Raw genomic sequence first — 17,065 nt, 5'->3', positions numbered from 1 at the left:
TCAAACCGTTTCTAGGTCTGCACAATTTTCGTCGTTGGCTATTAAACACAATCCACTTCTTGCCGAAGCATACAGCAATTTAGGAAATGTTTTCAAAGAGAGAGGGCAACTTCAAGATGCATTGGACAATTATCGGCATGCTGTTCGGTTGAAACCAGACTTTATCGACGGCTACATAAATCTCGCAGCTGCTTTGGTGGCTGCCGGCGATATGGAACAAGCGGTTCAAGCGTATGTAACTGCACTGCAATATAATCCTGTACGTACTCGATCGCAACATTTAAAATTTTAAATTTTTTTTCTATTCGTTTATAATAATATTTTGTACGTTTTTAGGAGTTGTATTGCGTTCGAAGCGATCTTGGGAATTTGTTAAAAGCATTAGGCAGATTGGACGAAGCTAAGGTAAACACAACAAAATGATATTGTTTTTCGTTAATATTTTCAGGTACTCTGTTGTAGATCGGTCACTGATAAAAAAAATTAACATCAAATTTTTGAGATTTTAACTTTTCTTTTGTGTTGTATCTCGAGACAAAAATAGATATTCATCTTGTATGCGCGATATTTGAACTAAATTTTTTGAACCAATCACATATGGATTACAAATGCCAGTCGATAATTTATTCAAAACGTTAGCTTAAAATGCTGCGCATTATTTATTTCTTAAATGCTGGTTCAAAAAATATAGTTATCCTGTTAAAATAAATTTATTCCGTGAACAATAGTGTTTTTTTCTTTGTTGTTTGCGGAATTCAGTTGCTGGTCTATGTATGTATGTTGTTCTCGTTTATTTATATTTTTATATGAACTCTTTTTCATTTAATCGTAACTATAATGTAGACAACTCTTTATATTATATTTCCCTAAATGCATTAATTAAAAAAAAAAAAATGTTTTGTTTTGAAAACATACATACAAGATACACAATTGGCTGCGCGGCGCTTGCATAATTAAATTTTTGCGCGGAGAAAAGTCACATAGCCAATGTAAAAGTATAAAATATATATTTTTTCCCGATCTATTGATTTCTTTTACAAATTTTTATGGCATACATATAGAAAATAATTAAACTTTGTTAAGTATTTAACAAGATGTAATCGTGTATTTTAATTTTATGCTTTTGAATTGGCCGTTTGACTTTTTTCAAATGTGTTATTTGTCCATCGACAAAGCTAAACCAATATTGTACAAAACATAATCGGTTTTTTATCAGTCGTGCATATTATAATTGGAACTCCTCTTATCAAGTATAATTTTTATATAATCGTAAATGACTGATTATGTTTTGTATTTTATGTAGATGAATATTTATTTAACTGTCTTCAAAAAATTAGTAAATTATACATTTTTATTTCTATATTAATAAATACATTTTCAATTCTGTTGTAGAGTTAATAAAGCTAACGTTTAAATTTAATCGTAATGGGTATAAATACTCTCCTTTATTTCGTATAAATGAAAATATTTATTTAAACATATTTGCAACTTCTGACGCTCTACAGTGGGATCAAAGAATAATGTTATTGACGATTATTAAAAATTAAATCATTACATTAACGATATTCATTGCGCCGGCCTACAACAACGACGACCCTTGTATTGCGTACAATACGTGATTGACTTTTCATTTAACGAATGAAATATTGTTCATAATTCCTATTCTGAACAATCTATCCGGTTTTTCCTCTTTGGCATTATCTTATTTACATTCCTGGCTACAAAAATGATGTGGACGACCTCTGATTTTGTCAATACTATTGGTAAGTATTTAAAATTAAAAAACAAAAATTTGGACACTTTCTCGACCTGAGCTCTAATTTTTTTTTTTTTTAAATTGAATACTTTTATAGAAAGAGATCAAATTTGTATTTCCTACGTTTGCTGTCTTTTATGGTAACCTTTCAGTGTTGAGAACGTTCACTTAAAAGATGAACTCGTTCTCGTTAATTTTTTATTATATTTTTACTTATCGTATTTTTAATTTTGAAAATTAAACAAAATTAAGATTTTAAAATAATTTTTTTATTATTATTTACAAAGTCTTTATAAAGCAATATTATTTCTAATAACAAAGAAAAGTTCTCGATATTATTTTTATTTAGGGGTTTTAAGTTTTTAAAAATTACTCGATATTAAACATAAACATGGAGAAATGCCAATGTTCATTTTTTTTTTACATTTTAAAATTGAGAATTTTTGACAGTTGGGTTAGAGTTTTGAAAACATTATTATTATAGAAACATTTTGACAAAATTGTAATTTTTTTTCTGTACACGATAAATTAAATAGTTTGATTTCTACAAATAAACGTAAGTGTTTAAAGGGTATAAATAAAAATAAAAATAATAAGCATTCTAATAGTTTACTTATGAACTTTTAGTTTTCATACACTGAATACCTACTTAAATAATATGATGTTTTTCATTCAATTAGTTAAGTGATTTACTTAATTATCGTTAAAAAAAATTATGAAATATTACAACTTTAAGTTATATAAGGATGGAACAATTTTGTGTTAACTTCTAGCTGGTATTTTTTTTTTTTTTAATTTTGACAACTAGTTTTTTTTTAGCCAATCGAGAAAGCGTCCCTTTTCTAAGACTGTATTAAGATTTGAATTTCATTGAACTTTGGTCGATTACGGTACAACATTTGTATGAGCAATGCCGATTATTTCTACATATGGTCTTTAAAGGTTTTTTTTTTATAGTCAGACATAGTCATTTATTTTGAGTCGGCAACCAAAATTTTTTACTCGGCACGTTTTCTCTTTAAACTATTCATACACACAAAGAATAAACTGGTATTGATTGAAACAAATGCATACTAATATCATTGGGATTTTTTTTTTTTTACTTTTCAGGTACCATTACCAGTTTTCTAGGTCCGTGATACGAAAATGTTGTGTGTTTATTTGATGAGGATGTACGGCGAGTGTGTTCCTATTTCGTGAATAGCTACCACGTTCATACATAATAGGTACAAAGTAATTCACAAGTGTTTAAGAAAAATTCAAATTTTGTAAACGGGAAATTACGCCAAAAAGGATAACTATTCTATTGTTTACATTTTATTATTGGTAACCACTCGCCTCACACTCTCGTAACAATGATCATCTCAACGCCAGTTTCACTTTACGAATGGACAAACTTGTTAATAATTATTATTATTTTCTTTTTATCTGTAATTTCTTCTCCCCCCCTTTTGAGAAAATTATGATGTGACTTTTTTTTTCTTAAACTTTTTAATGTTTTTAGCCTTTGGGCCTTTGGTCACTCTACGTAGGGTTTTGCTTTTATTGCCCGGTTTCAATTACAATCGATCGTCGATTAACCTTGACAATCGGCAGATTGACCGTCATTGTAGACCATAAACGTTCATGACCTTTGAACCCGTACTAATTCGTTAAAGGCTAAAAACATTTTCACGCTTTAACGTTTTTAAACAATTTTTTTTTTAATTGTCTTAATTTTAATTCTAACAGTTTGTCAATTTATAATGCAAGTGTAGTTCATGATTTTCTCTTAATGAAGTGGGCCAAACACAATGTTAGGTGCTAGGATTTTTTTTTTCTTAACAATTGCATTTTTTGTTTTTGTTTATAGGAATGTGTCAAGAGATGAGGAGTTATAAGACGAAGCACGCGCGCTTGTGTACATTTTCTCTCCTAATACACACTTGTGTAGTGTGTTATAAAAATAATACAAAGTATGGCTTACGCGCGCTTAGGTCCCGCCACAAACGTAGTACGACATAAAATAAACAAAGTTTATTTTATGTTCGCGCTATGTCGCTGCGTAGTTGCGCGCTTCCTAAAAGAGGTCTGGCTGCTAAAATGATAATCGTGTAAGAAGAGTTACTTAATTTTTTTTTAATTATACATTTTTAATATTTGGCTAAGTCGCCGAATGATAATATCGATTAATTACAATTTCTAATATGAAACATTTCAGCAGTCACGACAGACAAATTTAGTATTCAACTGGACTGGCATACAATCACATGTGTCTTCTCTCTTCTGCGCTTTCCCAAAACTTAAAAAAACTTTTTTTCTGGAGAGGAAGTTGTACATAACACTTTTTTCAGTCTGTTTTCCGTTTACACTTAATGAATAACATAAAACACAGCTATTTCTATTTACTAATGGTATTTTTTTTATCAATTTCCCAACCTTTGTTCTCCTTTTCGGTCCTTCGCCGTTTTTTTTTTTTTAATTTTATAGTCATGCTACCTGAAAGCTATTGAAACTAGACCAGACTTTGCGGTGGCTTGGAGCAATTTGGGATGCGTATTCAATTCGCTCAATGAAATATGGCTGGCTATTCATCATTTCGAAAAGGCCGTCGCTCTAGATCCAAATTTCCTAGACGCTTACATCAACCTGGGAAACGTTTTGAAAGAATCCAGAATTTTCGACAGGTAAGCTTTCATAATGGTGATTACTTAGCTTAGCGTGGAATGTTCGATGATGTTTTTACAAACATTTTTACTTCTAAATAATTTTATTGTGGTGCAAGCATTGTATATCTTTTTTAAACGATTTTAGGATCTAAATAAAACCATAGAATAATATTTTTGTATATAATTTTAAGCATTTTAATCGCTTCATACAAACACAGTAATTGAAAAGTTGTTGAACATGGTTTGTGTTCAGTTACGTAAAAAATTAGCATGTATAATCATGTTCTGATCATTCGGCAAGTATACGGATTGCTGTTTGGATAAACGGAAAATTGGTATTTGGTTTGCCGCTGGTGATTTTTCTATGTGTGATAACACAAGCTGTCATTAAAAAAAATCTATTTTTATAACGTTTGCATTCTGCTAATAAGTTTCAGTATGTATTTAATCGGCCCGTCTACATTACTAGTGAAAATATTGTTCTCATTCTTATCCAAGGAAATACCGTTGCGTTTGGTTTGGGTATTTTTACATATTATATTTAATTTTTCATTTAATTATAAATGCATTCAAGAATGTGCCGGCATTCTTTGAAATTGTATTTTTATGATTTTCCCTTTTAAATATAATAAACAAGTTTCAACAGAAAAACTGCCCTTTTATGTGTTGTCGCAGATGTTTTCGGGAAAAAACTTAGTTGATCATTTTTTTTTTTCTAGCTCTTTCCCAGAAATCGTTTTGTCAATATTTACTTATAAGCGCTGTCTCTCTGTTGAAAGTTTTCCAGTAATGAAATTCTAAAGAAGAGAAGCAATCGAATTTTTCTCGAAGAAACTCTGTTGACCTGAACTTTGTTTATTATGCCGGTTGTACTGTTTATGTGTATCGATTCGAGAAAGTAGAATTCTGTTTTCCCATGGGTTTCCACGTACACAAGGGGTCAATGTGTAACATATATACATACATATATGTATATATATATATATTTTTAAAGTTTGAAACAGCATTACAAACGGGCAAAAACAGTCTCCACGAACACTAGACACCATCTGTGACACGCCATTTCTAAAAAAAATTGTAAAATACACACCAGACATTGTCAATTATTAAAACAGGATAGCGCCCGACAGTCTGTTGACAACGGCGTGGTATGTATTGATAGGTATGACAACACAGTACCTATCAATTTTATTTTTATTTATATCTACTTCATTTACATTTCAACTATATATATAGTGAAATATATATATATATATATATATATATATATATACCCAAACCAAAAAGCACACGGTGTTTGTTTTTTGCATAAATATTTATGAGTACAATATTTTCACTATAATGCAAATCAGGCCCCGACGGTTTGTTGAAATAACAATAATGCTGGTTGTGTTCTATTATGGACCACTCTGAAAAAAAATAATCTAATGCATACTACATTATACAGATTTATGAAACTGAAAATTTATCATTTTTTTATAAACTAATTTAATTTACCAACAATTGGTTTTATGTAGTACTTGCTCAAAAGTGCTACATATCACTTGCTTACAAGTGATATTTTTGTCAAAAACTAGTTTTGATCATTCCACATTTTTTTGCAATGGTACTTATTTACTACGTGTATTGGTTTTCAAATTTTTTAAGTATTGAGAAAAAAAAAATTAACAAATGTCATCCACAAGAATAACACATTGGAAATATAATTTATATTATTCTTGTCGTGTAAAATTGTATTAAAGGTCATTTGTACATGATTAGTACCGAATGGTCCGAAAATTGTCTAAATGAGGTAAAATTTGTAGTACATTTGGAAAAATTTAAAGTTCAAAAGTTCCGGTTACTTATTCGGTTGTCGAGTTATCGTTAAAAAAAGTTTCTTATACTTTTTTTTTTCTTTTTGGACGTTTTTAATTGACCTTAAAAATTCAACAAAGCGTCTCGTCACTGTCACTGTGGGTTAACACTTTTACTTATACTCAAAACTCGTGCTTGACACCCGTGTTGGGAACTTAAGCCGCCTTTTCTTTCTTGCCCATGCTTCGGATTAATGTCACTTTGTCAGACACCACGTCGTGTGCTTCAAAAGTAATTCTACAGGGTTTTGAGAGGCTTTACCCCGTCTTCGTGATATATAATACTTACAAAAACAAGCACCGACGTTGTGGTGTGACTTGGCATTTGCTTTTTGTTGTTTGTAATAAAAAAAAAACTTGTACGGTATCCCCCTGCGTTGCATCAGCCAGCTTATTGTACCTACTAACTAGATAATGCAATCTGGCTAGACTGCTCTATATACCTTATTATTATATTATGTATACACACATATATCCTGCTGAAACATTATTTGGTCGTGCTCTAGGGAGGTTGAACATTAATCTCTCCCTCGAAGGAAAGATATTGGCTGTAATTTGATTAGAATTTATAACGATTTGTAGAAAATCCAGAAATTATTTCTTTTATTGACAATTGCCAAATAATAGATTTGAATTTATTATCTTTTTTTTTTCCAATTGATACGTTATTCGATTTGTTTTAAAATTGCATTTGTTACAATTTATTTAAATAAGTATTTATTCATTGTTCAAATTTCGCCCAACACTTTGGTTATGGTGTAACTTGAACGTTTTACCAGCTCCAAAAGTCGTCTCGGTTGATAAGTATATTCACAAACATCAAATTGTTTTTTTTTTTTTTATAATTAATGACCAAAAAATAATATGTTTATTCATGAATAATGCATAACGAACGAACGGTGAATAATTTTAACAAAACTTTTTTTTTATTTGTCAAGTATTTGTGTAATCTCTAATTGCTCCTGCGATAGAAATAACTTTAAAAATTTATTCTTGAAACTTTTTAACGTCAAGACGTAGAACTTTTTTTTAACAACTTGCTTCGTCCACTTTCTTTAGGTCACCCTTTCCAGTGACTTTTAGGTCATTAACTAAATATTGTACCGATAATTTTGCCAATCGACCACCGTCAGACCGTTATTATTGACTTTCACTAATAATTGTGTATTAATAAGATACTTGACCCCGACATATTCTGTTCATAGAAATCGATGGTTTGCCTGAAGCTAAAAACGGTTATTGACTCTCTGAGAAAACGCTTTTAACGGAGTGTAATTAATCATTTTCGATTTTAATACCAAACAACCTATATAGCAACGTTTTATGTATATAGTTATATAATTTACATCAAAACTTATGTGTGAGATGTTCTATAGGTTTAGTAGGTACTACACTATTTTCGATGTACAGTGAAAAACTAAAAAATATTATCATAGAAGGGATGGGATGGAAACTTAGTTTTTGTTTGGGGTTTTAACCCTTTGTGTTTTTACATGACATCTGAATATATTTTAGACCTACGGTAGATCCAGTAGGGCATCGCTATTATACAAGACAATTATTTTATAATTAAAAGTCAAACTTAATTTATTTATAAAGAAACACCAAAAAAAAAAATCAATACTATAGTCACTTGTTGAAATTTAATAATTCATCGAGATCTGTGACCTCTAGGGTCCCTGTTCGACCCTACTGTGTTGGGATTTTTTTCTTATTAATAAATTCAACTACTATTGTGACCGTTGAGCTGTTATAATAAGTTGTAGTTTGAAAACGACGATTGAAAACTTAACCAAGCAAAAACGTACCATTTTTTATTTAAGTACAACATAGGCGCGAAACAGCTAACCCACAAATCTATTATTTTGAGGGAAAACGACCAATTAAAATATGTCGAATGCTATTATTTAAATGACAGGTCCCAACAAATACATTTCTGCCATTTTGTAGATAATTTTTATTTTTATTTTTGGGGGTCAGTTTGGGTTTTGAAATGTTATATTTTCTTAAAAGTTGAATGCATAAAACTAAGTTTGATTTTTTGCGGTTAAAGCCGTTTTGGCTAAGTATGATGTATGTGTACATTTCGAAAATGTATTGTTGAAAATAAATAAGTTTTTCTATCGTTCCCAAAGGCATAACTCAACTTCAATTGACCGAATATTCCTTGGATAACAATAATTTATATCAACAACATATGTTATTGTAGTTATAACAATTTATAGATTTAATAACCCTAAAATTCCGGATTTTCGCCAAACCCGGCTGGAAAGGAGAGGGGAGGAGGGGGTGCGTCGAGCAGCGAACGCTGGAGCGGCCAGGATCGGAGCGCACGGTTTGTCACCATGGCGACGGAGCAGCTCGCGCCGCGCCACTGTCGCTCGCCGTGCTCGAGGTGTGCCCGCCTGTTGCTTTTCCCGTACGCGTTGTTATCTTTTCGAGCACGGGGACACAGCGCTGTCCGTCGACGTCGCCGCCCGGTACGGTAGCTGCTGCTGCTGGTTGACTTCTTTATTATAATATATATATATAGGTGTTGTAATAGTAGAGTAGTCTGTTTGGCCTGGTAAAAAAAAAAAAAAAAAAAAAACATTTAGTTTCGCAGCGGAGTTATCTTCGGTCGGTCGTCCGAGGAAAACTCCGGCCTTGTGGCGAAGAGTGGAAAGAGGAGAATCGGTCGCGCGCGCGGTTTGTAACTGTATAATATAGTATTTGCGCGCCTACCCCGACAACGTGTCTCCGTCGATTCGTCGCGACGGCGGCTGCGGCCGTCGCGCTGTTCTAGTGCGCGCGCGACAACGGCCGGCTTCTCTGCTGCACTCGTCCGAATCCTGTCGCCGCCGTCATGGACTACCAATGCATCGTGGTGTACACCATCATCACGATATTGCCGCCCGACGAACAGCGCAGATACGACGAAGCCCTGGAAGCGTCGAGGGCGGCCGCCGACGAGGGTTGTCTGAGCGTCGTCAAGCGTTGGATAAAGAGGTACCGAACGAACGAGCCGGTTCTAACTTTCGCCTCTCCCGCCCTCCTGGCCCGTTTGCGCCTCCCCCCCCCCCCGCCCGTAACGGGTTATTTGGGACGAGGGAAGAAACGCAAGAAGCCGTAGCTATATTATTACCCTGAATGTGTTTAATATAGAAGAAAAACAACACAGTAGGGGTTCTCGTTGCGTGGATTTTCGAGGGGAAACCAAAAAAAAAAAAAAAAAGCACATTAGGCATGAGAAGGTCACAGGTCTTTTTTAGGAACTATGTGTAAAATTAAGCTAATATATAACGTAAAAAAAAAATCTAAAAAATAAAAATGTAGAATACTTTTTGTAATATTGCGCAGCAATTTGATGTATTGTTTGTCTATGATCTCAAAACATTTGAATCGTTTATTTTCGAAACCCCTCTAAGTCCAACAACTAGCAATCTATGGGTTTTCTGTTGTCTATCTCCAAGCTAACGACAATTAAACGCAAAAGTCGATTTTGTTGTTTTTTGGCGTTGTATGGTTTTTGAAACAAGCGATTAAATTCAAAATCCCAGATCATACATATCTTTCTCGCCTTTTTAAAGAAATAAAGCCAAAATTTATTCCCACAAAGACTTTTTTTTAAATGTAAAAACCACTGTAGCTCATCGAAGTATAGATTAAAAAAAAAACGAATTTCCCTAATGCCCTTTAACTAAATTTTATCTTACGCTTCAATTACAACACAAATCAAAAATCCGTATCAACAGAAATCGCAATGAGTTATAATAACAATAGGTAGGTAAATACAATTTCATAAGAGTTACTGTGTTTTTATTGTTGATCATGACGTTTGTGGGTGTTAAGTTCTCCAGAAATTTAACCCTTACGCCAAAATCGTAGTCTGAACTTGGCCCACTAAATTGTCCTCTCCCGAGCAATCGCAATTTTTATTTTAGCCCAGAGAGAAAGGGAACGATGATGACGTGTGCTACTCAGTTTGGCCGAAAATTAATAACATTTTGTGAGGAAGCTATTCGGTGTTTTTTTTTTGCTTCTGCACGCGGTGCCCTAGAAACGCGTCATAATAATTTCATAAGATACCCTTTTTTTCCCCCGTTTCCTCGGGTACGGTGTAATTTATTATTTTCGGCCATTTTTTGCCCCTTTCAAATATTGTTTGTGTCCGTCAAAAAGCGAGAGAGAGAAACGCTGTAATAATAACGACGGTCGCCGCAGGTCATTCTCAATACCTGTACTTACTGTGTATTGAGCTCTTAATACTGATAAAACAATTTTTTCTTTTTACCCAATTTTCGTCGATTGTGGGTGGAAATTTATTTGAAGCAATTGAAACCAAAAAATAAGTTGTTGATAATAATAGTATCAGTGTTGTTCGTTTTACAAGACCATAATACAAACAATTTTCATTTTGCTCTCCTGTAAAGTGTGTTCCTTGTTACTTGTACCGGCTTGACGAAAAAAACCGAATAATTTTATTTAATTGAAGGAAACGCCCGGCTCCAATTCTCATACGGAAAATGTAATCCGTTTTTTTTTCTTTTTCACGAGATCGTCTTATTCCAGTAGCAATAAAAAAAAAGTATAACGTTTAGTATAGCAGACATGCTCTTAAAAAAAAAAAAAACAACCCACTAAAAGAAAGTTAACCTTTCGGTATCGCGCTAATTATTAATGATATACGAAGAAAGAGACAGTCATGGAGCGAAAGAGAAGCGTGTTTATAAAAGTTTTAATGGAAACGCATAAACTTATGTATTATGTAAGATTATATATAAATATATTAAATGCTATCCGTCCGATTTTCGCTTCCGAATCGAAAAGTTTCTTTCGCCGGTGAATTTATAATCGCTGAAAACGCTGTACGGTTAAAGCAATAGAATATTATTATTTAACGTGTATACAGGGTGTGCGATAAGCTTTGCCAGGCTTAACCCTTTTTTAAACACCGCGTAGAAACGGTATTTGAAAAACCCGACCGTATAAATATGCCTAAAAATTTATAATTCCACATGATTTCTCCATTATGTAATTTGTATTTAAAAATAAAAAGCACAAAAATATTAATTTTCAAGTTCTTCGTTTCAAGCTCTTTGAATTTTCTGAAGTCGGAAAACTTGGCTAGCCGCATTATTTATTATTTCTTCGAAGTGAAGGAAGTTGAAAAATAGGCAAAATTTGTTTTATTCTCGTTCTCTAATGTATGTGTGTTTCTATAAAGCTCAATATTTTGATAGCCAATTTCTAGGTATATGAATTTTTCACTTTTAAGAAGGAACTTTATCACTAACAACCCACTCTATTTCTGGTATTCCGTGTTTTTTTTTCGATAGTGTCCCGTTAACCGACAAGTGCCCAAAAAATAAACACATTCGTAGCAGATTTAAGTATGGAGAGACCAACAATAGACACAATGGCAGTCAATAAGTGGATTGTGGTCAATATTGGACGAGAAATATTCTCACTGATGCTGCTTGCTCAGAGTTTATAAAGCACACTTTTGTTCGGTGTACGATATAAAATCTTAATGGACAACCAAGTTTTTTCACTCAACTCAAGTAAATATAGATCTAAGGGAGGCCTTGGCGTTTTGGATTTCGCGACATGCTGGACTTAGGCCAGGATTATTGACTAAATATAGATTTTGGCGGATAGGAGTTCTTGGATTTATACATACACAAATTAAAGTGGTGGTAGTGTGTGTGCTGCTATACGCTAAAATTATGACGTTGTCGCGGTACATATTATTATTGTATATGATGAGATAGATGTTTGTGTGATGTGTTAGGGCTTAAGAGGAGGCCAAGGTTGTGGTCGGGTATATTTTTTATAATATACTGTTTGTCACACTCCAATCCTGACAAATTTTCGTTATTATTTCCCTTTTTCTACACGAGCTGTGGGTGTATGTGCAGTTGTCGCATTTCCCATTTAATGTGGTGGGATTATATACCTTTCGTTTGTCGACCAACTGTATACACACACATATATTCACAATGTATGTTGTTTCCCGGACCATTATTTCAAGTATGTTTAATGTACTGCTGCTCTCCTGTTGGTTATTAAGCTGATCCCTTCTGTACAGATACAAATAACAGCCAGGCAAACATTGATAAACTTCTGAAGCTTTACAGGCTAAATCTGGCAGCATTACAACCGATATTAACTTAATTGTATAGTTTTCGTTTGCGCTTAAACGAGACAAAGACGTATTGTTATTGTTAGTTTTTCTATTCAAACGATAGGGCTTCTTTGTTGTTTCGAAGAGAGAAATACTAATATAGACAAATATTACTGTGTCTTTGGTTTTGTTAATATTTTATCTTCAGTCATGTTCGACGTCTAGCATACAAATTTAAGTAATGAAAAAAAAACCTCTTTATCTCTGGCTAAAACTAAAACGTTTAACTTTGCTGTAGAATGGAATGTTTTATCAGCAGACTCCCTTATTTTTTTTACTTCCATATGTTCTCTGTTAGCAGTTGAATTTATTCTTATCAACCTCCATTGTTACCACTATAATTTCTCTTATCACATGATGTCAATTTTAAATGAGCTTTGATATATTGGTATATATTACCTGGCCGATCATTTTTTAATCGCCGGACCACTAACTCTTTACATAGCCACTCTGTAAAACACAAATTGTGCACAGAAGGTTTATTTATCTGGTAAAAGTTCACATCCTCCCCTTCAAAATAAAGAAAAACATCCTAAAAATAGCACCATCAGAGTCTAAGAATAATGAACAGATTAATTCAAATTTGTTAGGGGCGGTTGTTCTTTATTTCACTTTTTCTAAAGAAGTTTTTACACGAAGAATTATTATATAGTTATTTTTTTTTTTTGTAATATTTTATTTAAATGATTTATTTTAAGCTGTTTAAGTTCAACGTATTGAAAAATATCTAAAGTTCTTTTGTACTTGGGCTTTTGTTTAAAGTTGAATATTTTGGATGTAATTATTGTTGTTCATTTGTTTGCATTTTAAAGTTGAAAGTCGACATATTTAAATATCCCCCTTCCCTAAAACTCTAGCAATTATTATCTTTGAAAATAATGTTTATATTATTTATTATTGTTTTTTAAGTAGGTGAAGTTATTCTTGCGGTTGTACACTGTTTCTACAAATACCATTTGAGCCACGTCATGTTCACAATGGCTATAATTGGGACGTTTTAAATATTAGGACTAATTATCTTTTGAAAGCCATTATTAATCCTCTTCTCCTGTTTACTGTTTAGACATTTCTCCGTAAGTCACTACCCTTTATATAATAAATGTGCTATTAAAAATCGATATCGCTATTGATATTGTTTTCCATTAAAATTGTTTTATTTATTTAACGGCAGGCCAATAACAATATTAATCAAAGTATGTCATACAGTAGTATGAAAAACTGTCTCTGTAAATATAATGGATAATATCAAAATCGTTTTTGGCCAGGTGGAGTAACAATATTCGTAATTGAATACATCCAAATGTCAAAGCGATTTTTTTTACAAAAATAAATAATATATTTTTTTCGACTTTGTATCAATAAATTAATATCGCGCGACCCATCCAATCTATATATATTTCAAAACTCATTTCCACCGTACATGACTTCCGGGGATTTGTAACTCTGATAATTGTATAAATATAATTGAATTTATATTGGACATGTTTGTTTGCAATCACTCCACTTGGCCATAGTGTACCAACCAATTAAAATTAAAATAAATAAATTGCTGTAACGTCGAGTGGATTGCATTCATAATATATTAAATTATGTTATTGGTTGATCGCACGCAGAAAACCTCTACACCTGTTTTCTCTTAAAATAATTGATATTTTGTAGTTTTTCTTTTTGAAAACATTTTTGTTGATGCCACATTACAATATTCAAATTTTTATCCGTTTTAGTATTTTCTAGAGCGTTATCAATTATTGCATTTTTAATGGAACGTATATATTTTACCAACTTTTTAAATTAAGAATAATATGCTGAACATTTTGATATGTTGATAAATTATAACCAATTTTGAATAAGTAGTTTTAAAGTTATTAAAGATTAAAATGTAGGACGAGAAGAAGAGTGAAGTGTTAGTTACTTTAATGTGTGCGCATTACTCAATCGCACTCCACCATCCGTCCTAAATATTAAACTTAAATAACTTTTAAAAAAATTATTCGAAACTGGTTTTTGACCAGTGAAAAGTTTCTGTAAATTATTGGTAATTTATTTAAAATTCAATTAAACAAATATGTTACCATATAAGTTACAAAAGTTGATAAAGCTCAGCAAATACTAGAAAAGATAGAAATTTGAATATTATCTAATATTGTGTGCTATAACATAAATAAAAATGTTTTCAAAAAGAAACGCTGCTAAATTGCAATTATTTTAAGAGTAAACTAGTGTAGGGCGTTAAAAGGAAAAAAATACCAACTTTTCATCCAAGCCAAAATAAAAAAACAATTCAAATAAAATAAAAAAAACCACCTAGCGATTTAAAGAAAAATACTAACTACTAACAAAATACAAGTACAAAATAACGACTGCTGCAAAATATTCTTGGATTATATTGCTTGAAATAGAGTTATTGGTGCCGTTTGTTCCTTTTGTTAACGCCTATACGGTTGTTTTACTTCGCATTTTGCTCTCTTTAGAATTTCGCATATTCGAGATGGAATTTGTATCGCAAAGAATTAGCCATTCATTTTAAAAATATTATTCCTTTGTACTATTATTATTAGGCATGTTAAACGGTTATGGTAAAAAAAGTCAGACGCAGTTTTTGTGAAAAAAATGCTCGTTTGTTCGCCGATCGATCGATCATCCAATCTGTCTACTACATTATTTTGTAGCTGCTGCATTGTTCAGTGTACATAATATATTATAAATAATAATAATAATAATAATACCACCTAATACCAGCACAGCAGCAGACTGTGTCTAATGCAAATGCTGCCTCTGTGGCTTAATGCGGCCTGGACGTGAATATCAATCGGTTGTATGGATTTAATGTTATTAATACTATGTAGAGAGAGAGGTACCAGCCTTTATTAATAAAATATCGGTGAGCTTTCCTATACATAGTGTACAGGGTATCCCACGAGCTTTTGCTAATTTGTAAGGTTTCCAAGGGTTATTTAATTTTTTTTACAGTAATCCATTAGATTAATGATATAGGCGACGAACATTTACTTTCCGCAATTATTACTGATTTAATTTTATGTTCATTTTTTCACCTAGACCAAGCCTTGAATGTAATAATTCTGGCTGAAACAAACAATTTTAATAATTTCTATTGTTGAAAAAGTTTAGTTTTAATTTAATTGTACTAAAAATATAAATGGTTAGTTGAAAAACAAAAGTAAAGAAACCTAATAACTATCGGTTTTTTACTGTTTTTAACTACCTATTGTTTATTATTAAAAGATTTTAAATATTTGTATTCTATGAAAAACGTTTCTTGGGTGTAGATTGGGTATTTATTTTTTCTTGAAATAACAAATACTTTTGAATATTAACAAAGAGTTAGTAAAATCAATTAAAACTTAAAAACATTTTGTTTTTACTTAGTATACTTTTAGATATTTAATAGCATTTTTAATCTGAAAGAGCTGTCGGCTGAAAATTATTGAAGTAATAAAATATTAAAAAATAGTCTTCGCGGTAATTCCTTATGGCTAAGGGTAATTTATTATATTCTCTTGTTTTATTACATTTTTTGCTTAGGGTTTTTTTTTTTAAATAGAAATCCAATAAAAAAAAAATTGATTTCAATCCTTGTACGCTCGGTTCAAAGACCTACACTCTACGGTACAACATATTTTATGTAACTGCATTTCGTTTATTCGTTTCTAAAAAGACTCGTGTGTGTGTGTGTGTGTGTGTTGTGTACGTACTCGCCCTAAGGGTTAAAGTGCTGTGCGTTATTTCTATGAAAAGAAAAAATAAGTCGACTGTAATAACAGTGTTTCCTACGTTTTGATTAGTTTTTTATGGCCGCTCTACAAAGTATTGCGTTTTTTACCGCTCGGTCGAGATCTGTATGAGCTTTTTTATGTACATGAAACATTGAACAAGCGTGTGCTTCTTCCATGTCATTACTGTGTATGTGTGTTGCACGGTGAAGATGAACTCGAAGCACTCGAGTAAATTCATTTATATTCTCATAACTTTTATTCTCTTTTTTATATTTTATTATATAATCGCGTATAGTAAAAAGCGCCGTTTTCGAGCGGTTACTAATTGTCTACAGCGAGGAAACAATCGGCTGACGTTTTCCCATCTGTCCCCTTTCTCGCCCCCACCCCACTCGGGCCTAGTAGTAACTTTATTAAGTCGAGATTGTATAACAAGAGAAACCGTCGACTGACAGGTATAAATCTCCTCGGAACGTCTTCTTCCTGTCCCAAACCCATTTATTTGTATATGATAATACATCGGTAGGAAATTTGCCCAAAGTTCCTGTGTTATATCATTGTTGACCGTTGTTGTTGTATATTATCTCAAGAGGAGGACGTTTAATGTTTTACATCTTGATTCAAGGTTCGGGTGTTGGCGGCTTTACTATATAATATAGTGTAGCCTGTACTTTATTATGTAGCTCAGAAATTATGATTCTTTATCACTAGTTCATTTATCATTAAAAAAACTCTATAATTAGACGAGGGATTCGCACCCCTTCCGGTTTGACCCTTGAGTGTAGTTATTGTTTTTGTTTTACTACCCAAAAAAATGTCATCGTGCTTTTGTGTTTTACCTTTAATCCGGAAAAACTAATATTTCATCCGTTTCGAGTGTTGATCTCGTTTTCAATAAAAAAAAT

General features: G+C 32.2%; 1 protein-coding gene across 3 annotated transcripts in view; it reads left to right on the top strand.

Annotated features, from left to right (window-relative positions):
* Positions 1-17,065, top strand: part of LOC126836220 (UDP-N-acetylglucosamine--peptide N-acetylglucosaminyltransferase 110 kDa subunit) — a 33,420-nt gene that overhangs the window by 4,808 nt on the left and 11,547 nt on the right. For 2 of the 3 annotated variants that reach the window (XM_050569434.1, XM_050569433.1), the window contains exons 3-5: positions 16-259; positions 337-405; positions 4,226-4,422. In XM_050569434.1, coding sequence (XP_050425391.1) covers positions 16-259; positions 337-405; positions 4,226-4,422 — 510 coding nt within the window. Of the gene's footprint in view, positions 1-15; positions 260-336; positions 406-4,225; positions 4,423-9,063; positions 9,249-17,065 lie in introns of those variants that run through there. The other variant, XM_050569435.1, reaches the window with a different exon arrangement.

This window comes from Adelges cooleyi, unplaced genomic scaffold (assembly GCF_023614345.1).
Source record: "Adelges cooleyi isolate 19-005CV unplaced genomic scaffold, UGA_ACOO_1.1 ACOO_flye_CR_arks_rails_tigmint_CR_PRNA_23, whole genome shotgun sequence".
Taxonomy (NCBI): Eukaryota; Metazoa; Arthropoda; class Insecta; order Hemiptera; family Adelgidae; genus Adelges; species Adelges cooleyi.
Note: the sequence above shows the minus strand (reverse complement) of the source record. Positions and strands in the feature narration are given on the sequence as shown.